Genomic DNA, 24,734 nt, shown 5'->3' with positions numbered 1-24,734 from the left:
AACTCCTGTGTCCTTACCATGCTGCAACATGCTTGGTGAACAGGTTGGCATCTGTATCCACTCCAGGTTTGTGTTGCCCCAAGTGGCAATATACTGTAACCGAGTGATACTGTGGCTTTGGTGGGGCTCAAATTCTACACTTATTGATCACCAGACCAATACCCTACCAGGTCACCCAAAGATGAACTTCCACTCCCTAAGACCCCATTCAGACTGTTGTTTGCAATTCAGCTCCAGCGGGATTCAGTCACAGCTATCTTAGGCAAATGTTGTCACACTACCTCCATGGGGCCACAGTGTCTTCTCCAGTAAAGTGCTCAGTAAAGCAAACAACCTTCTTTCTCTTCGGTGTCTTATCACTACACAGAAACGCACACACTCACACTCATTCAGATATCACTGTCAGAAAACTGTCAAAGCGGTGGTTACAACAGAATTTCTGTCATCTGCAGCGACAGACTGCAGGTTGATGATGTGATCTTAAAAACTGATTTCTTTCTGAAATATCACACAAATTCACAGCGGACTTGCTGCTTCTGAAGGGCAGTGAATCAAAGAACCATGAGCCAGTGGTTCGAAACATTGCTTCTATGGCTCACGCATCAAAGTGGAGTCGCGCTGCAGAAATGGTTGATTATAGACCTGCTGCAGACAAAACCCTGAATATCTATAAGACTTTATTTGTACGTCCGTATGACTCTGAAACTCGGAAAAATCCATATCATTTACGGACAATCCGTATATGTTGACGTATGTTTAGCCAGGTGACTATCTGCCCTGTTAAAATAATCCATCAAGCTGTCTGTGATTCCAGCAGCAACACCCCATACACGCATGCGTGTGCTCATGCCTTGAATTCAGCCTGAGCCAGGTTGAGTTTTGACATGGATGAGCCAGATTTGAAAGACAGGTCTGAACACGATCTGGCTAGAAAGCAATCTGGATTGGATCAGTGCAGTCACCCAATGTGCAGCAGCGCAGAAGGTGACTTTAAAATGAATATCACTCTGTGACATATGTCACGGAACTCTACAAGCAGGTTTTCCAGACCTAAATTGATTGAATAGCAGCAAAGTTTACATGCAGTGGTATAAAATTGTAGGAGTTTGAGGGTTGTTTAACTTGAACCCCAACCACATTTAAATATAAAGTCAGATTTTAAAAAGATTTTACACAGTAGGATCCCCTTTAAGATACATGCGCAGTGCCGTGGCGCAACCTTGATTTTGATCATTAATCTGCATCTTGGAGTTCACTGAAAGGCGACATTGTTTCTTTAAGAGTTTTGTCCCAGTCTATGGTTTATCCATTGTTGGGGGGGTGGAAGGGAAACAGAAAGAGAGTTGAGACTTACGGAGGCCGCACACAAGTTGCGCATATCATCAACGCAGCAGCTGCAGTGCAGGCGCACAACGAGTCCAGAGCGCACCTCGGCTGACATGGGTGAGTCACTTCAAACCGGTGTGGATCCACAGCGTTTAGCAGATAGAATGCCTCATAGAGTGAGTGTGGGACGTTTTGTGTCCGTCCAGGGCTCGTTGATGACATTTATTTCATGCTTCAGGTGACAGCGCTGCGCTTTCTGTTCAGGCTTTAAGACTTAAAAACTGACCCTGCATGGCCTCAGCTCTGCGTAATTCTGCAAGAAAGGAGAAGAAAAACATAATAAGGCCAACATTTTTTTTTCTTCGAGCTGTACAAGTTTGAGTTTTGAGTGTGACTTGCACCTGTGTGTTCAGGCGTCTGCAAGTTAATTGATTAATTGCGCCAAGCTGTACCACCACGTTGCAGTTTTGCGTGATGATCACCATTTTTACACACTAACTATAATGCACTGACTTGTCATTGTGAAGCTCTTATTTTCTTGTAGTCTCTCTGGATAAACTTCCTTTTCTGTGCATGTTGATGACAGCAGTGTCAGTTTTTCTCCACCCAGCCAGCGTGTTGATGGCTCTTATTAAAGAGCTCTTTTTCTCCCCATCACGCCATCTGTGCTTACTGTAATGGTACCAACCACAGTCTGTCTGCTTCTATTGTGTGTGTGTGTGTGCGCGCGCGCATTAATGTATAAATGCACAGTTGCATTGTTTGCAGAGTTGCTTCTTTAACCCACTTCTCCAGATTATCTTTCTCATGCCTGTATTCCCAGAAATCTGTGTGCATGGAGGTGCCTCTGGCCTTTGTGTTGCTTGACATTGGTGGCCCTTGTAACCCCATGATGCACTGGGACAAAGACTGTTGTCTGTGCAGTCACAAAAGCAACCTCTCTCTCTCCTCTCCATCCTCCCACTTTTTTCTCACATTTTCCATGCTGGGTGGTGAGTAGAATCAGGGTGTGAGCTGGGCTCGGAGCAAATATGTCCCCGTGCCCTTGGCCCTTGACCTCTATTCAAGTGGCACATGACTTGGAGAGAATGAACGGTGAAAGAAAGTGAGTGGAAAGGCACGGCGAGGAAAATGTTCCAGCAAGTTGTACAAATGAATTTGGGTTGCAAGGATCTGAAGTGATCAGTGAAATAATCAGCAAAACTGTTTTGCTTTTTTTTTTTTATAAAAATTAGTCTAATTTAGAAATGTACAAATATCAACCACAACGGCAAAATTTTGGATCACCACAGTTTTTGGATTTTAAGGATTTTCTCCCTTATTAAAATTAAAGTAGTAACTCAACTATCGCTGGCTTCTACACATTTGATTATGCTTAAGTAATTTGAAGACTTTATTTTTACTCTAGACATGGGTGTTCATTAAAATTTCTGGTGTTTAATAGAGTAAATGATGAAAAGTAGTCAGTGATTATGAGTTGCAGTGTACTCGTCTGCAGTAATAGATAGAACTTAACATTGGCGGCTCTAGAGTATGTTGGATCTGGTCCCCTCACCCACATACTTACCTAATCCCTGTGAATTTCTGTAGCCACATCAGAAAATTGATATTCTCCATTAGGAATGGAGAATATGCCATTATCGATCCGATTCCTTATCAATTCCCCTATCAATACCTCTTGTGAATTTTCTGTGTACTAAAAGTAGGCTTTACAGGTTTTCTATGTCAACAACATTTTATTGAGTCTTAAAGTAAATAAATATGAAACTGGTGACTGGATCCTTGATTTCTGGACATAAATAAAAATAAACAAAATCTGTAGTTTGTCAAAAGCATTTCCTTTCCTTTCAGACATTAATGGTATGAATGTCACTCCAAACCTCTGAACTGAGCTCAGCCATCTACGCTGCACGTCAGCATCAATGTAATTCATAAAGAATGCAGGACGTCTTGTTTTGGGAGGAAAAAACATTTTGGTCGATTGTAGTTTGTTTGTGTTACAACATTTGGAAAGAGGTGTCATTTGATTTTAAACAGCGATTCGTTTTGTAGTTATTAATTCCAACTGGACTTTGTCTTTCTAACTTGACTCGGCACAGAGTGGCACAGCTTTTGGAGCTGTATGACTGGGAGGGAGGACAATTCTCATTTCTTGCCTGCAGCAAGACAAGAGTCTGAGTTAGTGACTTTAATCTGTACAAAAGTGACTCAGGATTGACATTTTAATGTCGTTGAGAGGGGTTAAGAAGCGGATTTTCCACTTCTGAAAAGCAACAAAGCAAAGAACCAACAAAGCAGGTAGTCGGAGCACTGCTTTGTTGGTTCAAGCTCCAAAGCGGAGCCGTTACAGAAGCGGTTGATTACAGAGCCGCTGCAGGGTCTACATTCAATGTAGAGAAATGGTCATTTTCTCAAAAACACCATCAAAAACAAAGGCCGCTCTGAAGGACCAATAAGGGAATCATTAAACAAAAAGACTATTGATGTCGGTGGATCAAATAATTTAATGATTCCCGAAAAGAACCGGTTCTTGATACCAATCCCTATTTTCCATTCGAAACATTACCAGCCTCAGTTTCGCACACTACCATAACCAATCGGTGAGATATTGTCTTAGATCAACTGAGATAATTCATTCACATAACGGGTCTATTTTTCCATGTCGGCTAGCTTGATTACAAATGTATAATTCGTTGATGGGTAACTCCAGAAACCAGAATCTGGTAAAAAAAGAAGTAAAGACAAAAAGTCTAAACATTCAGAAAGCATGAAGGTGAATAGTCGCATGTAAATGAAAGCAGCCGCTATCCTGACTTTGAGTTGTTTGTCATTATTATTAGTCTGCCTGTAAATTGTGAGGTTTAAATCTAGATTAGTGTCATTTTGAGGAGAAATTGTGCTTTTTCTGCTGTGCATTGTCTGTGTGAATTAACATGTAGCAGGAACTTGAATATGTATATTTACACATTTATTACACACTCTGTTACCACCAAATGATCATGCACCCATCTAACCTTCCAAGGGGAAAAAATGGGAGGAGGGGGGACCTGTGGAGCCACCACTGGCATTGTACATCTATTGGACAGCATGCTTATCATCTAAAGACATGTATATTACAGTCAAATTATTTGAAAAAGTAGATCATGGTTCTCCATCTTTTCCATTTCTCAACGTTGCACCCAGTGAGTCAAAACTTCACAGATTCTTGGGAAATGTTGGTTTCTCAGAATGGAAAAGATGGAGAACCACAACCTACTTTTTTCCACACAGTAGATGCTGAGTGTATAAAACTGGTCAAGAATGATACCAGAGATCATGAGTTGAAACTACAGAAGCAGAGAGCTACCAAGATAGTGAGGCAGAACTTTCTGACACCAAGAGCCAGCAACATCTGGAACCCGCGTCCCCAAGAAGTCATATCAGCACAGACGCTCAATGCCTTCAAGTCAAGGCTGGACAAATACTGTTTCTCTATGATTTATACAAAGTTGATGGTAACTGTGCTTAGTGTACCGTGCTTCACACGCTATGACTTCGGGGATTGGTCCCCCCCCACTCTTTTTGACCCTTGACTGGAGTAAGCAGGTATAGAAAATGAATGATGGTAATGGTTCAGATGGGCTCAACTTTCCCAAAGGCTTTTCAATGCCTAACATTACAAGAATGTAATGCATGAGGATGTATGACTGTATGTACATACAGTGGTCACTTCAGGTCAAAATTAAATGGTTCATATTCAAACTGCCCAGACAAAGTGGTCCAAATATCTTTTAAACCATTTGATTCGTGTACCTCCAAAAATGGTCATAATGCTAAAGCAGGTTTCATTACAGCCATTCCTTTCAGGGTGGTACTACAGCATTTTTGATTACTATTAGCCAAAGTGTTGCCCTGCCATCCTCAGTAGTTCAATATTCCAATATCTCAAAGCCTCATTTCTCACAGCTGTTGGTATTTTATTTTATTACTTTTTAAAATAAACTTTACACCTTAAAATCTCTGTTTTCAACTAGAACTGCCAATGGCAATGGTTATAGCTATACAACACAAGCTGGACAAAGTCAGCCCAGTCTTGCACTTTTTTTCGTGCTCCGGTCACGAAATGAGTCATTTTCATGGCACGTTAATTTTTTTATACTATTTCTAACCCTAACCATAACCCCCACAGACCCCCCATGTCATCCCCCATTTCATGCTCCCATCACAAAAATGTGACGCTTTTTGTGAATGTATCGTGAATCACAGATTAATTTACTTTTTGTGATGCCATCATGAAATGGTGTAAGATTGGGTTGGAAAAAGCTGGAAGTTCCTTCTTCAGACCAAGTGGTTTCATCTTTAAAATTCGCAGTCTGCCAAAATGGGGGAAATTAGACTCTGACTACATTTGATTCTTGTGCCAAAGTGTTATTCGTCAGTCAATCAATCAATCAATTTTTTTTTTTTATATAGCGCCAAATCACAACAAACAGTTGCCCCAAGGCGCTTTATATTGTAAGGCAACGCCATACAATAATTATGTAAAACCCCAACGGTCAAAACGACCCCCTGTGAGCAAGCACTTGGCTACAGTGGGAAGGAAAAACTCCCTTTTAACAGGAAGAAACCTCCAGCAGAACCAGGCTCAGGGAGGGGCAGTCTTCTGCTGGGACTGGTTGGGGCTGAGGGAGAATTCAGTTCTGCCAATATCACCATCTTCCTTTTATTTTTTTAGCTAAGGTGACTGTTACATGTATGTTATCCTAAAATGGACCAAATTATAGTGTGGACAACTTCGTTTGATTCTACAATTTTACAGCTGCCAACAATACTTTATCTATTGATGCAGTACAACTGACCGTCTATGCAAATAGGCTCTGAATACTGTTGTGTATGTGATTTTAAAATAAGAGTTAAAAACTGATGCTTTTTTTCTGATAATTTTTTTGTTTTGGGTTAAAGCCATCAGAAATCCCACAGGCATACCTTAATTATTATTTCTGGCTACGCCCCTGCTTTGACCGCCAGGTTGCTACGAATGCTGTATGCGATGTTTGGGTGGGGTCCCCTACTGCTCCCTAGTGGCCACACTGCTGTGTTTCTCTGGGATTGCACTCTTCTGTGGCTGTGGGCACCAGGCACTCACAGAGACAGAGAGAATCATTGAGACGTACTTCGCCCGTAACCTTCAGGACTACATCACCCTCGCCTACATGTGGGTGATTAAAACCAACATTCTCATTGTTAAAGAGTGAAACAAATGTTGCCATGTAATCCAACGTCTTTTTTTTAATGTTTCGTTCTCAGCATTCAGTATTTCCAGTATGTCATCTACGGTTTGGCCTCGTTCTTCTTCCTGTACTGCATTGTCCTGCTGGCTGAGGGTTTCTACACCACAAGTGCTTCCAAGCAAACCTTTGGCGAGTTCAGGAGCACCATGTGCGGCCGCTGCCTCAGCTCCTCGGTGAGAAGCCCAGAGATGGGACAGGGAAAGTAGATTAGAGAGATTGTATGGGATTAATGCACATACTTGTAGTAGATCACTCCCACTTGGGTTCTGTGCTAAAAATATTCAAGATGATTTTAAATAAGTCTGTAGGAGTGTGCAAAGATAAGCATATAGTGTTTGAGTGGCTCAGGAATGGACGGAGTGGATGGAGGAGAATCCGCAAGCGTGAAAAAAGTGACGCGAATAATAAAATTAAATATGGACACAGTCGCTGTTTGTAAACTTTTGTTTTGGTTCCACTTTTTTCCTGAGGCCCGTCTTTGTTCTGTTTCTTCTTCCTGTAGTTCATAGTGATAACATATTTACTGGCTGTATTGTGGCTGTTGGTGTTTGCCTTCTCCGCCCTGCCAGTCTACTTCTTCTACAACATGGATGCCACCTGCCACACCATTGACATTCTGACTGAGACCCCAGCGAGTATCAACCAGCTCTGCATTGATGCAAGACAATACGGTAACGAAACAGCAATTAAAGTCCACTCCTGTGTGCTCATGTAAAAGTTGTACCGCAGCAATTCTCTGACCCCCAATGATGTTGAGCTTCACTCACATGACTGACATCTCCCTGTCCCTGTCAGGGTAATTCTGGAATCCACCTAAGGGTGTGCCACCTTTTTGGTATAAATGTGGTTGAGTAGCAAATTAATTCTTTCAAGGAACTTTTGGGTCAACCTTCACTGGCATACCAGCGTTGTTAGGACCCGGGAGAAACAGGCCAACAATTAAACGGGCAGGCATGTCTTTGACCCAGTGATGGACCTTTTGGAAATGTAACCTTGCTGAGCAATTGAACAAACATCCATACGTACCAAGCTTGGTGCAAATGAAAGTGGGAAAGTTTAATTTTGACTTTTGAAGCTAATGACCCAACCCCAGTGATTATGTTTGTTAAATTTGATCTCACTTGGGCAATTCCAATGAATGGATAACCTTGACCTGAAACAATCTCTTTAAGGGAGATTCAAGGGTTAATATTTATCCACATCCCAAGTGTGGTGGGAATATGACAAAGGACGTGTGAGAACTTGGGGAATAGACACTCACATGTCTGGATATCTGTCTCAGGAGAGCCAGCACCATCCTAAAGGACTCATCCCACTCTGGTCACTCTCTGTTTGACCTACTGCCATCAGGCAGACGGTACAGGGCTATTAAAGCAAGTACAAATGGATTGAAAAACAGTTTCTACCCAACTGCTGTTAGAGCTACAACCCCTGGCAAAAATTATGGAATCACCGGCCTCGGAGGATGTTCATTCAGTTGTTTAATTTTATAGAAAAAAAGCAGATCACAGACATGACACAAAACTAAAGTCATTTCAAATGGCAACTTTCTGGCTTTAAGAAACACTATAAGAAATCAAGAAAAAAAATTGTGGCAGTCAGTAACGGTTACTTTTTTAGACCAAGCAGAGGGAAAAAAATATGGAATCATGAAAAACAAAAGAATGCTCCAACACATCACTAGTATTTTGTTGCACCACCTCTGGCTTTTATAACAGCTTGCAGTCTCTGAGGCATGGACTATTTGCAGGCCATGACATTGACCCTATGTGTCTTTTTGCAAGGAATGTTTTCACAGTTTTTGCTCTATGGCAGCATGCAATATCATCTTGAAAAATGATTTCATCATCCTTTCAATTGATGGGATAAGAAAAGTGTCCAAAATATCAACGTAAACTTGTGCATTTATTGATGATGTAATGACAGCCATCTCCCCAGTGCCTTTACCTGACATGCAGCCCCATATCATCAATGACTGTGGAAATTCACATGTTCTCTTCAGGCAGTCATCTTTATAAATCTCATTGGAACGGCACCAAACAAAAGTTCCAGCATCATCACCTTGCCCAATGCAGATTCGAGATTCATCACTGAATATGACTTTCATCCAGTCATCCACAGTCCACGATTGCTTTTCCTTAGCCCATTGTAACCTTGTTTTTTTCTGTTTAGGTGTTAATGATGGCTTTCGTTTAGCTTTTCTGTATGTAAATCCAAGGTTTTGGTTCATCGTTTATTCGCCTCATCATATATACAGATACATACAATGTGGAAATCATTTTGGTCCTATGCACTCTCTTGAAAAATAAAATACATTACATAATAAATACATTCACCATGTTGACACAAGACAATTTTCAATAAATATAAATCATATGTAAATACTCTACTACAATTTACTTGTTAGCAGACGGACGGCCGAGGGGAAAAATCCAGAGTAGGCTCTGGTTGAGGTGGTTGCTAATGACCGGTATCTTCTACCTGATGGGAGTAGCTTGAAAAGTTCGTTGGCGGGATGAGACTTGTCAGCCTGAATCTTTCCAGCTCGCCGCTCCATGCGTTGCAAGTATAGATCATTCAGCGGAGGAAGCTCCACTCCCACAATCCTTGACGCCGTGGAAACCACGGCATCCAAAAGACTACGGTTTTCAACAGTAGCTCCTCAACGGAGCTACTGTTGAAAACTATCCCATTTCCTTTAGGCGGTTTCTTACAGTTCGGTCACAGACGTTGACTCCAGTTTCCTCCCATTTGTTCCTCATTTGTTTTGTTGTGCATTTTTCGATTTTTGAGACATACTGCTTTAAGTTTTCTGTCTTGATGCTTTGATGTCTTCCTTGGTCTACCAGTATGTTTGCCTTTAACAACCTTCCCATGTTGTTTGTATTTGGTCCAGAGTTTAGACACAGCTGACTGTGAACAACCAACATCTTTTGCAACATTGCATGATGATTTACCCTCTTTTAAGAGTTTGATAATCCTCTCCTTTGTTTCAATTGACATCTCTCGTGTTGGAGCCATGATTCATGTCAGTCCACTTGGTGCAACAGCTCTCCAAGGTGTGATCACTCCTCTTTAGATGCAGACTAACGAGCAGATCTGATTTGATGCAGGTGTTAGTTTTGGGGATGAAAATTTACAGGGTGATTCCATAATTTATTCCTCAGAATTGAGTGAGTCCATGTTTTTTTCCCTCTGCTTGGTCTAAAAAAGTAACCATTACTGACTGCCACAATTATTCTTCCTGATTTCTTATAGTGTTTCTTAAAGCCAGAAAGTTGCCATTTGAAATTACTTTAATTTTGTGTCATGTCTGTGATCTGCTTTTTTTTCTACAAAATTAAACAACTGAATGAACATCCTCCGAGGCCGGTGAGTCCATAATTTTTGCCAGGGGTTGTATGAACACCACTGGAACCAAATAGCCAGGTCACATGCCTCAGTTGAAATGAGCGCAATTTGTTTATGTGCGATATTCACTGCCACTGGAATATCCACAGTTTTGTACATACTTTTCTCTCTTTTTTTATATGTAATCCCTTTTTTGCTACTATGTTATTTTTTTCTTTTTAATTTGCGCTCTGGACATGCCTTTTTCACTCTGTTCAATTTTATGTTTTTCTTTTCTTCTGTAGACCTTTTAAGTCTACATGTGGTTTACTCAGGTCGATATTTGCACCGAAAGGCTTTCACCTTACATTTCGTTGTACTTGTTTACAATGACAAAGTATCTGTAAAATCTAAAAGGATGTATGAGAACTAGTGGAATAAACACTCTGGTTATCTCCACTATGTCTGCGTGTTGTGTCTTAACCAGTGAATGTAACAGGACAGTTTTGAGCTGTCCTGGATAATTTTGGTGACACAATCAGGAAATGAAAATGTTTAAACGAAAGAATAAAAAAAAATACGGCTCATACATAGTCCAACAATTTCAGCATTGTATCAAGCTTTCTCTCAAAGCAAGATATTTGTTCTAAATATATATTGTGCAAAGTTATGTCCTATAAAGGTAAAAAATGCAGCACAAAATCAAGTCTTCAGAGACAGTAACGCCATGCTCAGATTTCAAAGTATCAGGCATCAAGAAAAAAAAAATTCTTTTATCAAGTTTATGAGCAAAAAAATACCTGAACATTTTTTTCCTGTAACCTAGTGATTATTGGGCACCACAGTCTTGATTGTGGGTGGGCGCTAAAGGGGTAAAATATGACGTAATTTCTTTACTTCCTGGGGACCAACCACGGCATTTTCAGTGTGTTTTTGGGAAATTACTTGTAAAGAAAAAGTGATGATGTGGTGGGAAAGTGGACATGTTTTGTGGTTTGTTTATGACGTGGTGTCACTGACCAAACGGTTCCCTCTAAAAATTGGTCCACCCTGCCTTCACTGCGCATGCGTCATCAGCCGCGGTTCAAGGATTATCTCCTCGTTTCTGCTTAAAACTGCACTCCAGACATCATCTCAGCGACAGATATCTGAAGCTTTTTTGCAAAAACTAGGGGAGGTGATGGTCTAGTGCTTAAGCATTGGGCTTGAGACCAGAGGCTCCTCAGGTCAAATCCCAGCCTGACCGGAAAATCACTAAGGGTCCTTGGGCAAGGTCCTTAATCCCGTAGTTGCTCCTGGTGTGTAGTGAGAGCATTGTATGGCAGCATCCTCACATCGGGGTGAATGTGAGGCATTATTGTAAAGCACTTTGAGCGTCTGATGCAGATGGAAAAGCGCTATATAAATGCAGTCCATTTACCATTTATAACAATCATTTCCACATAAATTCAGCATTATTTCATCATAAAAGACGGAGGAAGCGATCAGAGCGCCGCTGCTAGCTGATGCGTTCACTGCATGTCGGCCATTTCAAAGCCTACTCGTTTCTGCTTAAAACTGACTTTAGAATGATGTAAGAGGTTGTACTTTATCATCTGATGGTTAATAATCCATTTGGTCACTTTGGGTGAAGAGACTCTGTCGCAGACAAGCTGCTGAGCTCCAAAATGACGCATGTGCAGTGGAGGCAGTGCAGACCAATTTTTAGGGACAGACAGTTCGGTCTCCGACACCAGAGCACAAACATGTCGAGGTGGTTTTGCAGGCGAGAGAACACAGCTACTCTGGTTAGCTGTGTAGGCTAACACTTACAACACAACATCTCCCACTCGCTTTGTCTTCCCTTCTCTTCCTAAGGGTGTGCCACCTTTTTGGCTCTTCTTCTTTTGGGTCGAGGCGGAGGATTAGCAGCAATCTTCCACTCCAGCTTATTAATTAATCAAAGACCCAGACAGAGCTTAAATTAATTTGAAAGCTTGACTCTTAGTCTTGTCCATCCAAATTGGAAGTCTCAAAACCAGTTTTATTTGTTATTATTTATCGTCCACCTGGTCGTTACTGTGAGTTTCTTTGTGATTTTTCAGACCTTTTGTCTGACTTAGCATATCTCACCCATATTGGCCTCTCTTCATTGGCTTCCTGTTAATTCTAGAATAGAATTAAAAATTCTTCTTCTTACTTATAAGGATTTGAATAATCAGGTCCCATCTTATCTTAGGGACCTCATAGTACCATATCACCCCAATAGAGCGCTTCGCTCTCAGACTGCAGGCTTACTTGTAGTTCCTAGGGTTTGTAAGAGTAGAATGGGAGGCAGAGCCTTCGGCTTTCAGGCTCCTCTCCTGTGGAACCAGCTCCCAATTCAGATCAGGGCGACAGACACCCTCTCTACTTTTAAGATTAGGCTTAAAACTTTCCTTTTTGCTAAAGCTTATAGTTAGGGCTGGATCAGGTGACCCTGAACCATCCCTTAGTTATGCTGCTATAGACGTAGACTGCTGGGGGGTTCCCATGATGCACTGTTTCTTTCTCTTTTTGCTCTGTATGCACCACTCTGCATTTAATCATTAGTGATCGATCTCTGCTCCCCTCCACAGCATGTCTTTTTCCTGGTTCTCTCCCTCAGCCCCAACCAGTCCCAGCAGAAGACTGCCCCTCCCTGAGCCTGGTTCTGCTGGAGGTTTCTTCCTGTTAAAAGGGAGTTTTTCCTTCCCACTGTAGCCAAGTGCTTGCTCACAGGGGGTCGTTTTGACCGTTGGGGTTTTACATAATTATTGTATGGCCTTGCCTTACAATATAAAGCGCCTTGGGGCAACTGTTTGTTGTGATTTGGCGCTATATAAAAAAAAAAATTGATTGATTGAATTGACTTGGTGCTTAGCTCAGATAAGATAATTATAGTGGGTGATTTTAACATCCACATAGATGCTGAGAATGACAGCCTCAACACTGCGTTTAATCTATTATTAGATTCAGTTGGCTTCGCTCAAAATGTAAATGAGCCCACCCACCACTTTAACCACACTTTAGATCTTGTTCTGACATATGGCATAGAAATTGAAGACTTAACAGTATTCCCTGCAAACCCCGTTTTGTCTGATCCTTTCTTAATAACATTTACTTCAATGGACTACCCAGCAGTGGGGAATAAGTTTCATTACACTAGAAGTCTTTCTGAAAGCGCTGTAACTAGCTTTAAGGATATGATTCCTTCTTTATGTTCTTCAATGCCATATACCAACACAGTGCAGAGTAGCTACCTAAACTCTGTGAGTGAGATAGATTATCTCGTCAATAGCTTTACATCCTCATTGAGCACAACTTTGGATGCTGTAGCTCATCTGAAAAAGAGAGCCTTAAATCAGAAGTGCCTGACTCCGTGGTATAACCCACAAACTCGCAGCTTAAAGCAGATAACTCGTAAGCTGGAGAGGAAATGGCGTCTCACTAATTTAGAAGATCTTCATTTAGCCTGGAAAAAGAGTCTGTTGCTCTATTAAAAAAAAAAAAAAAAGCCCTCCGTAAAGCTAGGACATATTACTATTCATCACTAATGAAGAAAATAAGAACAACTCCAGGTTTCTTTTCAGCACTGTAGCCAGGCTGACAGAGTCAGAGCTCTATTGAGCCGAGTATTCCTTTAACTTTAACTAGTAATGACTTCATGACTTTCTTTGCAAATACAATTTTAACTATTAGAGAAAAAATTATTCATAACCATCCCGAAGACATATCTTTATGTTCGGCTGCTTTCAGTAATGCTGGTATTTGGTTAGACTCTTTCTCTCCGATTGTTCTGTCTGAGTTAATTTCATTAGTCACTTCCTCCAAACCATCAACATGTCTATTAGACCCCATTCCTACCAGGCTGCTCAAGGAAGCCCTACCATTAATTAATGCTTCGATCTTAAATATGATCAATCTGTCTTTATTAGTTGGCTATGTACCACAGGCTTTTAAGGTGGCAGTAATTAAACCATTACTTAAAAAGCCATCACTTGACCCAGCTATCTTAGCTAATTATAGGCCAATCTCCAACCTTCCTTTTCTCTCAAAAATTCTTGAAAGGGTAGTTGTAAAACAGCTAACTGATCTGCAGAGGAAGGGTCTATTTGAAGAGTTTCAGTCAGGTTTCAGAATACATCATAGTACAGAAACAGCATTAGTGAAGGTTACAAATGATCTTCTTATGGCCTCAGACAGTGGACTCATCTCTGTGCTCGTCCTGTTAGACCTCAGTGCAGCTTTTGATACTGTTGACCATAAAATTTTATTACAGAGATTAGAGCATGCCATAGGTATTAAAGGCACTGCGCTGCAGTGGTTTGAATCATATTTATCTAATAGATTACAATTTGTTCATGTAAATGGGGAGTCTTCTTCACGGACTAAGGTTAATTATGGAGTTCCACAAGGTTCTGTGCTAGGACCGATTGTATTCACTTTATACATGCTTCCCTTAGGCAGTATTATTAGAAAGCATTGCTTAAATTTTCATTGTTATGCAGATGATACCCAGCTTTATCTGTCCATGAAGCCAGAGGACACACACCAATTAGTTAAACTTCAGGAATGTCTTTCAGACATAAAGACATGGATGACCTCTAATTTCCTGCTTTTAAATTCAGATAAAACTGAAGTTATGGTACTTGGCCCTTCAAATCTTAGAAACATGGTGTCTAACCAGATCCTTACTCTGGATGGCATTACCCTGACCTCCAGTAATACTGTGAGAAATCTTGGAGTCATTTTTGATCAGGATATGTCCTTCAGTGCACATTAAGCAAATATGTAGGACTGCTTTTTTGCATTTGCGCAGTATCTAGGGTTGCCAACTCTCTGAAAAATAAATAAGGGACACCTCACCGCCAGGGCCGACCGACCATTGCCTTCACCCTTCACAGCGTCTGTGTGAAATGATTTTTAACCATTTGACTGTTGACTTGACCTGAATTTAAGTAGATGCATACATGCATTTGTTCTGATATGAACACGTGGAAAACAAATTATTATTTAGCAATTTATTTTTAGTGCAAAATAAATTTTCACTCACAATTTCAATATGAGCATTCTGTCCTGCTTCAAAGCATAAAATTAAAAAAATATTTAAAAATCTCTAGTGCTATTCCGTAACTTAAAATTGTATAAATTAACAAAAAACAATTGAAAATTTGCATCATCCAAAACAATGTAACAGTGCATATTTACACATTTAGTGTAATAAAAAGTGCAAAAAATAAAGTCTGAAAAGTAAACAATACAATACTTATAGCTGTTGTCGCGCACCTTTTCCACCCAGCCATTTTCCTTTTCTCATTCGCCCCTGTATTTTGCATTCTTGTTTTTTTTTGTTTTTTTTTTAGGAGTAGTAACGACGTTACAGACATTGCTGTCCGTAGACATATCTGCAGTGTCGGTGTCGGTATCGATATCAGCCATGCTGCTTTGTTACTGTCGTCCATCGACCGTCGTCGGCTCATGACGTCGGTATCTTCTTGCGAGCGGATGTCCCTCGACCAATGAGATAAGAGTAATTCTGTATTGTCAACTCGTGTCTGTCAGCTCATTGGTGAAAAGCAGGAGAGGGGCTGGGATCAAATTTACCGTAAGTTTCCATATAAAGCGCCAGTCAATTCCATTGACATTTTACAGACTTTTTGATTCTCACAGAAATACGGGACAAACTGCGTCCCGTTTCAGGTCAATACGGAACGCACACTTTTATTTCCAAATAAGGGACGATTCCGTTTTTCAAGGGACGGTTGGCAACCCTAGCAGTATCTCTAAAATTAGAAAGGTCTTGTCTCAGAGTGATGCTGAAAAACTAATTCATGCATTTATTTCTTCTAGGCTGGACTATTGTAATTCATTATTATCAGGTTGTCCTAAAAGTTCCCTGAAAAGCCTTCAGTTAATTCAAAATGCTGCAGCTAGAGTACTGACAGTCACTAGAAGGAGAGAGCATATCTCACCCATATTGGCCTCTCTTCATTGGCTTCCTGTTAATTCCAGAATAGAATTTAAAATTCTTCTTCTTACTTATAAGGTTTTGAATAATCAGGTCCCATCTTATCTTAGGGACCTCATAGTACCATATCACCCCAATAGAGCGCTTTGCTCTCAGACTGCAGGCTTACTTGTAGTTCCTAGGGTTTGTAAGAGTAGAATGGGAGGCAGAGCCTTCAGCTTTCAGGTTCCTCTCCTGTGGAACCAGCTCCCAATTTGGATCAGGGAGACAGACACCCTCTCTACTTTTAAGATTAAGCTTAAAACTTTCCTTTTTGCTAAAGCTTATAGTTAGGGTTGGATCAGGTGACCCTGAACCTTAGACTGCTGGGGGGTTCCCATGATGCACTGAGTGTTTCCTTTTTATTCACCTGTTTTTGCTCTGTATGGACCACTCTGCTTTTAATCATTAGTGATTGATCTCTGCTCTCTTCCACAGCATGTCTTTTTCCTGATTCTCCCCAGTCAGTCCCAGCAGAAGACTGCCCCTCCCGGAGCCTGGTTCTGCTGGAGGTTTCTTCCTGTTAAAAGGGAGTTTTTCCTTCCCACTGTCGCCAAGTGCTTGTTCATAGGGGGTCGTTTTGACCGTTGGGGTTTTTCTGTAATTATTGTATGGCTTTTTGGTTCTCCACTGGGAACCAAAAAAAAACCTACTTTTCACGATTGCTTCACTGATTGCAGCCGAAAACAAAACAGTACACCATTTTCCCATGTGAACTTATGCTGTGTATATAATGCACAATGGGTGCACAGGTCCCCGTAAGTGATCCCACGATATCACGCATGGTTCAAATGAGACTGTGATGCCCTTTTGGAATGGGGCCAGAAATTTGCCCTTGACCTCTGACCTTAATAGTTGACTAGTCCAGCGCAACCCAAAATAACTTCTTTCCATCCATTTGTGTTTGCCATGTTTGATCAATATCAGATTTGGCATTTTTAAGATATTTACAAACATACCAGCATAATCATATCGAAGCCAAGGTGACCAAAAGAGTGTATGTGCATATGTCTGGATGGACAGAGAACATGTGAAATTGGATATACTGCATTTTGTGAAACCATACCACAAACATTCTATAATTTTGTCTTGATCCCAATGTAAAATTCCACTGCGCTTGTGTGTGTGTGTGTGTGTGTGTGTGTGTGTGTGTGTGTGTGTGTGTGTGTGTGTGTGTGTGTGTGTGTGTGTGTGTGTGTGTGTGTGTGTGTGTGTGTGTGTGTGTGTGTGTTTCCTTCTGGTTATCTCTGTAAAGATGGTCAATTTGTTAAAGAAAGCTATATTCTTCCAGGACTCCTGCCTTGGAATGCTGTACCAGGAAAAGCTTGTGGAATGACTTTGTCGACTGTTTGCAAAACCAGAGAGGTATGCAAACGGCTGAGCGGCCTCTGCTGTCATTTCCTCCAGTAACTCTTGCTGCTGTGAAATAAAGCTGACACTCTATTGCCACTAACGCTAATTTGTCCTCTCAGTACAGAGTGACCTACAACCTCTACATCGCCGCCTTCGCCGGTGCGGGCATTACTCTGCTGGCTCTGGTGAGTGATAACGCTGGGACCAGTTTGGCTGCGTTCCCACAGCGTGGTGTAACAATAGTTTTGCAGCTCATGTGACTCAGTGACGCTCAGCGTGTAGGCAGCGAGGCATCTAAAGCCTCCATGACTGATGACTTCTGTACTGTTGCTCTCTGTTCCTTTTTTCTCAGCTGACACAATCATAATAATGCCGTAATGTCTGATGGTTTTCCAGCTAGGAAAATGGTGCACCCATTATGCTTGCATGGTCCATTACAGAAGCTATTACACGCATGATATCTGCAATCAGATTAGAGCCATTAGCAGTCCGTCTCATCTTTGCTCTTATTCGTTTCGTGATGTGTTTTTTTTTTCTGTCTTTGCTGTTGCTGTTGTTCTGATGCTTGTGTTGTTTTTTTTCATCTCATTCCTTAGCTGACCTATACTGCATCAACCACCTATAACTTTGCGGTCCTACGATATCTGGGACGAAAGGGCGTAGGGGCACGGTGTTAGGCTTGCCAGCTTCCTGTCGTCACTGCACCGCCACCACGGGGATCTAAAGGGAAGGCGACGCTATTCGCCCTGTGCACAGAATCACCTGCGGTGTTGTCTCTTCGGGCTAGACTTTACCAATCTGCACTACCTTCCCACCAGACTTTATGTGACTTTTCTTACTGGGAATGAATGCCACTGAATTCTGTGTTTTCTCCCTTTGTGGATTATTAGGATTGTGTCCAATTTTGGCATCTTTTTTTTTCCAGTGTGTTCAGTGCCGTGTCAAAAAATATTTGTAAATTATTGCTGAGGTTTATGCAGTGTCACTCCCTCTTTGCGGCGCACTCAAAATCTGAAATAACATTCCACTAATCATTTAGCATAATTAAGAAATAACAAGCAATTTGCAACAGATGTGCAGCTCTACACGTTCTAGAGAATGGGGGATTATAGGTTACCATGGCTACCATCCCTTACATCTGGTTGCTGTGGAGGCAGACAAGCATGCATTTGCAGTCTCGCGCTGACCTCAGGACTTTTCTCACGGGCTTGAGAAAAGCCTCAACAATGGGAGTCACGCCTGGTTTAAAAGTCCACCAATCAGGAGTCTGTTACGGGGGCCACCTGCGCTTGGAGTCTCTGCCAAGAATTACGTTACATCAGGAGACGAGGTCTTCTGGACAATAAGAGGTTCGGATGTCTTCAAGGGATGAATGCAGCCCCTCTGGGACGGCAAACGCACCCACGGCACATCCACACGCTCCTGCACGACCCCACGTCCCCCTGAACAGTGCAACCACTTCAGAGTGCGGGAATCTTTATTTCCAATAGTTTTGTTCCTACAAAAGGATGTGTTTTGTTGGTTTGTACTGATCCAGAAAGGTCTGAAAATGTTTCTCATGATTTTGAGATTGCAAAAATGCTATAGCGCTGAAATTACAGTGTGACCTCGTGTATTGGAACAAAGGCAGTTAAACACATTTGGGCTTGAGATCATGTGTTGAGTTTGAGAAGATCGTCATACTTTATTTTCTGGTATTTACATCGATGTGCTAAATAATATGGATTATCATAGATCTGTATCAGATCATCCAATTTCAGAGAGCTGGAACACAAATAATACCTTAATATCTGGTTCCATGTCTCTTGCTTGGAATAACGACATTAACCCTGTGACTCATTGGCATGGCCAAATTGTCAGTTTGGTTTCTTCTTTGTTCTTTCACAGCAGCCTTTTTGGTTATTTTCAGAGCATTTCTCCTTTCACTGTTCTCTTCAGGAGGTGAAGTTTGTGCTCAGTTTGATGATGGACTCCATCAGTCTTGAACATTCCACACCTTCCTCTGTAGTCCCCTTGTTGAGTTAGTCGTATGTTTTTGATCATCGTCTTGCTCCATGATGATGTTCCTTCTAATTAATTTGGGAACATTTCTATGTAAATTAATATAAAAAATTCATGCAGATCAGTTGTGTGATTTAGTGATGCCACGCATAATGGTTTTGTGACATTTGACATTTTATCAGTTCTGTCCAGAATTGATCGTAAACCCATCCACAACCCTTCCACCATTTTTAGTCCATACTGGCTCCAAACTGCTTGAATTCACCTAACCTGCATGTCTTTGGATGTGGGAGGAAGCCAGAGCACTCGGAGGGAACCCACACAAACACGGGGAGAACATGCAAATTCCACACAGAAATAGTGCAGCAGATAACTGAAACAATCGTGCAAATGGTGATACAAGCACTAAAGTTGGTACAAATACTCTTTATATATTATTCTTTTGAACAAACCGACTGGCCACTTGAATTTTCAATAAGCGGCCAGGTAGGGGTCAACTGAAGAATTACACAGGGGTCAAAATTAAAAATGCTCAAATCATTTTGAAAGCTACACCACATTATTTGTCTGATCGTAAAGATTCCAAAAAGGTATAGTTTGGACTATCTATGACTGAATGATCAGGAATTATGGGGTAAAAACAGCAAAAATGGTGACAAAGGTTAGTTTCAGTTTGTACAGGGGTCAAAAGTTAAAGTTCCTTCAATTTTGGTAAAACATGATGCAAATTATTGGTTGAGATAATAGGATTAATAAATAGAATAGTTTTGATTGTGTTGAATGTTTGGTCTCCAAAGTAAAGGTCAAACAAGGTCAACGTCCATTGGATTCTTTGACATGTAACATATGTTACCCTGTAACATAACTAAGCATGATACATGGTCCAAACTATTCCTTTTTAAAACCCTGTTAACTCCACTAATAATTTGCATCATGTTTTACCAAAATTGGAGCAACTTTAACTTTTGACCCCTGTACAAACTTAAAGTGACCTTTGTCACCATTTTTGCTGTTTTTACCCCATAACTCCAGAGCATTCAGTCATAGATAGGCCAAACTATACCTTTTTGGAATCTTTACAATCAGACAAATAATGTGGTGTAGTTTTCAAAATGATTTCAGCATTTATAATATTGACCCCTACCTGGCCACCTATTGAAAATGAAAGTGGCCAGCCGGTGTGTTCAAAAGAGTAACATCTAAGGAGTATTTGTGCCAATTTCGGTGCTTGTATCACCATTTGCATGATGTTGCTCTAAATATTCTCTTAGCTGCTGCACTAAAAGGCCACAGGTGGGAATCAGTCCCATCACCTTCTCACTGTGAGGGAACAGTGCTATCCACAAAGCCACCATTCTGCCTGTCAGCTGGATATAAGCTGTGACAATTTATCTCGCTCACATTAACCATCCATAGCTTGCTCCTCCACTAATCATCCAGTAGGTGGCAATAAATCTATAGGACATTACATAGGCAAAACAGAGTTGCTCTTTCAATCATTCTGGTGCATTAATGTTCACCAGATGCACTCAGGTTCGTCATTGTTGCATGCCCGTCTGATTTGGTGGATTACAGTTTCATAGCCTTTATTGTTTTAGAGTTATTACGTCCTTGGCGGACGTAATAAAATCATCGCTGTTGTCTGGTAGCAGGATTACATCAAAACTACTGCACAGATTTTGATTAAATTTTAAACACAGATGTGTATTAGGCCATGGAAGAACTCATTAAATGTTGGAGGTGATCCACATTCTGGATCATGTTTCACTCTATGTAGGCTTTGAAGGATTACTGTTAGAAGGATTAAGTCAAAACTACTGCACAGATTTTGGTGAAATTTTAAACACATACAAATTAGGCCTAGGGCATGGAAGACTCTGTGAAATTTTGGAGGTGATCCAGATTGGTGGACGTCAGAAATCTGATTGCTCTTGTTTATGCAATCTGACCGGGAGTGGTCAACCTACTCGCCCACTCGCCCTACATATTTGCTATCTGATTCCTATGCTGGTAACGAGGACAATAAGAACTGATCGACTTGAATGCACACTGATTTGACACCGTTTAGTGTGGATCCATATGTGCACACTGCAAAGGTACTTTTACTCTGCAAAGTACACTGTTTAAAAGGTCCTATCCTCAATATGAATACAAGATGTACTTGGAAATAAAAGCTGACATTCTAAACTCTCTTCCCATCTTCATCTTTTGATCTCAAACCCAAATGTCTTCAGTGACCTTGCTGTTCCAGTACTTTGTGAGGGGAGGGACTGTGATGGGACTGAGAACACGTTGAGGTGTGACCTGCTTCTGCTGGAAATGCATGACTGAGGTGTTACTGTAGAGAACAGACAGCTTTATTCTGCCTCTAATTCTTTAGGGATATTGATGTAGTTATTGTATAACATTTTTGTACCTTGAATTTACTGCTGACTTTACATTTAGAGTATTACTAACACAATAATTAGATTATTGTAGTTGGAAGTTTTTTCTTGTTAATGTTTGATAATAAAAAGAATGATGGTGTGCCAGTGCCTCTTGTAACATTTGTAGGTGGTGGGCGTGGAGGTGCCACGGCGTTTAACCGGGCGCCACCCGCAGGGCGAAGGTGTTTTGTAAGGTGGCGTGTGCGCTCTCCTTTTGTCCACAGGCGCACTGTCCCCTTCATCTAGCAGTGGCCCAGCTGTATCTAAGGCACAAGGCAAAAGAGGAGAGGATGACCTTTGATCTGTGTGGGAAGCTGCAGAGGGACAGGGGAGGAACGCTCTCCTCTCCATATGCCGCCAACACGTTTGACACCTACTGACAGCGGCTCCACTTTGGCTCCTGGAGCTTTTCATGATTGTGGCGTGCAGATGTAACGGTCTTCGAGTGCTCCAGTTTCTCTCGGATTTACACACTGTGTTAAGACTCTCGTTATCACTGTCTTCATTAAAACACTTTTTGTTAAATTTGAAGCCGCAAGCGCGTACAAGTGCAGTTGCTAACTTTTGTTTTGATCTTGCTGAATCAAAATGAGCCATAACTTTACTCATTGTGACTTGTGACTGGATTCTGTTGTTTTGTGTATTTACTCAAGTCTGAAGTTGAAAATTGTGCATTTTAGAAGGCTTTTTTTTTTCCCTTTCGTGTGTAGGTTTAATGATTTCTCCCCCTGAAGCAAGGTGAATAAAAAATGCAGTGCATGCATCCTTTATTTTTAACATTTCAAATGGAAAACTCTTCAGTTTTATGATTACTCAAAATAAGTTGTAAGATACAAATGCGACTGTGAACTTTTGCTCTGATCTTTATTCATCAAAGCATATTGGTTCAGCATTTTGTAGATTTTCCATCATCTCTGTACCTGATTTGTGACAAATTGTCATTTTCACATATTTAGTCAAGTTTGAAGCTGAAAATGTGCATTATGAGACACTTTTTATGCCTTCAAACTCAAGCTGGGTAAATAAAACAGCTGCACGTGATCTATCCACTTATTTAAAATGTTTAGAAAACAAATTCTCAAAGTTTGGGTAAAATGTCAAGGCAACTTTTGCTTAAAATTGTTATAACAATCTGTTGGTTGATTTGGCTGAAGTCTTACACTGGATGCCTTTTCTGATGTAACTCCACATTACATGGGTGGTGTAGAACCAGGAACCTTCACCTCGAGAAACAAGCACACCAATTGCTTGCCCCCTGCACTGCCCTTAGCTCGTATCTCAGATAGCATGATTTTCCAACAAATTAAGAGTAACCTATTAAACAAAAATAACAGTTTAAAATACTGCTGTTGCATAGTTTTATCCCTTCAATGCCCCCCCACCCCCTTGCACATTTATCACTTTGATTTTGTGATGAAATGACAGGAAAAAAAGATCTGACCCCAATGCAGCAGCTCCCAACCCCGAATTGTGGCACAAGCTCAAGACGCTTGGTAACTTTAACCCCACATCAAGGCAAGTGACACACTTCAACGTTAAACTTTTTTCCAAACATTCAACAAATAAAAACCAACTGTTAGAGAATCAGTACAACAAACGAGACTGTGACTCCAATGGGTTATGCTGCATGTTTTATTTGTAACCAAGCACTGGACAGAATGCTTTCCAGTACATCGGCACAACCAGTCTTATCCTCAGTAGTGCAAAAAGAGGCGTAAGGCAAGTTGCACATTAGATCAACTAAGATATCTGGCTGAACAGTTGTAACTTTCACAATGTTAAAAAGAATACTCTGATTTAGTGCGGTGAAAGTAAAATGGACATTACTCAAAAATGCATGCCCTTTGCAGTTTACTGAAGCAATATGGGGAGTTCATTTACATTCATAAATACTACAGCAATAGTTAAAAAAAAAAAAAATGACATTTTACTGGGCGAAGACAGTAAGATGGGTTCAACACTGTAAATTATGCTACCATTGTAAAAATACCTGATGATTCTCAGGTATGTTAGAGTTCACTTAAAAGTTGTGGTCGGCTACATCACCACCTTACAAAGGACCTTAAAGTTTAATTCAGAAAACAATATTGTAACCGTTCAGCCCTCGTTCACCTTTGATTAATGTAGACTAACAGCTTAATTTAATTAAAATGCCCTGTGCCTTTCACAGTTAAAGCTTCTTTCATACTTTGAGGACCGTTACACATATTACAGTCCTCATCAAAGAACCGTGTAATAATAAACATGACAGTACCTGATTGGGTTCACTTTCACAGTGAGACCCTTGTAATGTTTATAACACATATGGAAACATAATACGTACAATCTCAATTTGGATTTGACGAGTACCTTTGCTGTCTGACAGCTGAAACAAAGTCAGTAACAAAAACATATGAACAACATGGAAACACAATGAAAGTGACAAGAGGACAAACGTTTCATCTTAATGCAACAGTTTCTTGTTTGAGGACACAAAAAAACGCATTCAAAATACAGATGACAAGGAACTTCATGTTAACTCTGAACCATGGTGAATTGGTATTGAACATCAAATAGATTACTTTCTCAAAACCACACAGGGTAACGACAACACTTCTGGCTGACAGCAGCCATAGGGACAAAACACAAGCACACCCATGACAAATTAGCCCGTTAAGTAATAAGCACCAAACAGTTCTCACAATACTGCATGGACAGATGGGAGAGGAGGTGCACAATCGACATGAGTGTTAACAGCATTACTCCTTGTGCTCAAGATTTATTAAAGTAGAAGAATAAGAAAACTGATACAGCACAAGGCATATATATAATATGTCATTAAAGCACAGGAGGCCTTTAGAATAGGCAAAGCTCAACATCTGGAATGTGAAGGCTTGCTATGCTGTGAACCAGGCGCACACAATTACAACCACGCCATAGTTAGCGTTATTATAATCAATGTCCTCTACACACCTAGGAGACACTAATGAAACAAACGAAGCCCAGAGTATCACACATCCACATCTACTGAAGGGAGGAAAA

At 40.8% G+C, this 24,734-nt stretch overlaps 1 protein-coding gene across 2 annotated transcripts; it reads left to right on the top strand.

Moving 5' to 3' along the window:
* Nucleotides 1-1,321: 1,321 nt before the first annotated feature.
* plp1a (proteolipid protein 1a) lies at nucleotides 1,322-22,752 on the top strand. 2 transcript variants are annotated; one of them, XM_034181351.1, is made up of 7 exons: nucleotides 1,322-1,443; nucleotides 6,334-6,520; nucleotides 6,613-6,769; nucleotides 7,099-7,267; nucleotides 17,225-17,298; nucleotides 17,406-17,471; nucleotides 21,938-22,752. In XM_034181351.1, the coding sequence occupies exons 1-7, from the start codon at nucleotides 1,440-1,442 to the stop codon at nucleotides 22,091-22,093; spliced, it is 813 nt and encodes a 270-aa protein (XP_034037242.1). In that variant the 5' UTR covers nucleotides 1,322-1,439; the 3' UTR covers nucleotides 22,094-22,752. The 2 variants fall into 2 exon arrangements, with proteins under 2 accessions (XP_034037242.1, XP_034037241.1); XM_034181350.1 differs by lacking the exon at nucleotides 21,938-22,752 and adding an exon at nucleotides 17,883-18,846.
* Nucleotides 22,753-24,734: the final 1,982 nt, after the last annotated feature.

The sequence above is a fragment of the Thalassophryne amazonica genome, chromosome 11 (assembly GCF_902500255.1).
Source record: "Thalassophryne amazonica chromosome 11, fThaAma1.1, whole genome shotgun sequence".
NCBI lineage: Eukaryota > Metazoa > Chordata > Actinopteri > Batrachoidiformes > Batrachoididae > Thalassophryne > Thalassophryne amazonica.
This window is presented reverse-complemented; position numbering and strand designations above follow the sequence as displayed.

Coding starts and splice junctions, on each gene's coding strand:
- plp1a (XM_034181351.1), top strand. Junction 6,521..6,612: donor TACATCACCCTCGCCTACAT/GTGGGTGATTAA, acceptor TTTCGTTCTCAG/CATTCAGTATTTCCAGTATG. Junction 7,268..17,224: donor CATTGATGCAAGACAATACG/GTAACGAAACAG, acceptor ATATTCTTCCAG/GACTCCTGCCTTGGAATGCT.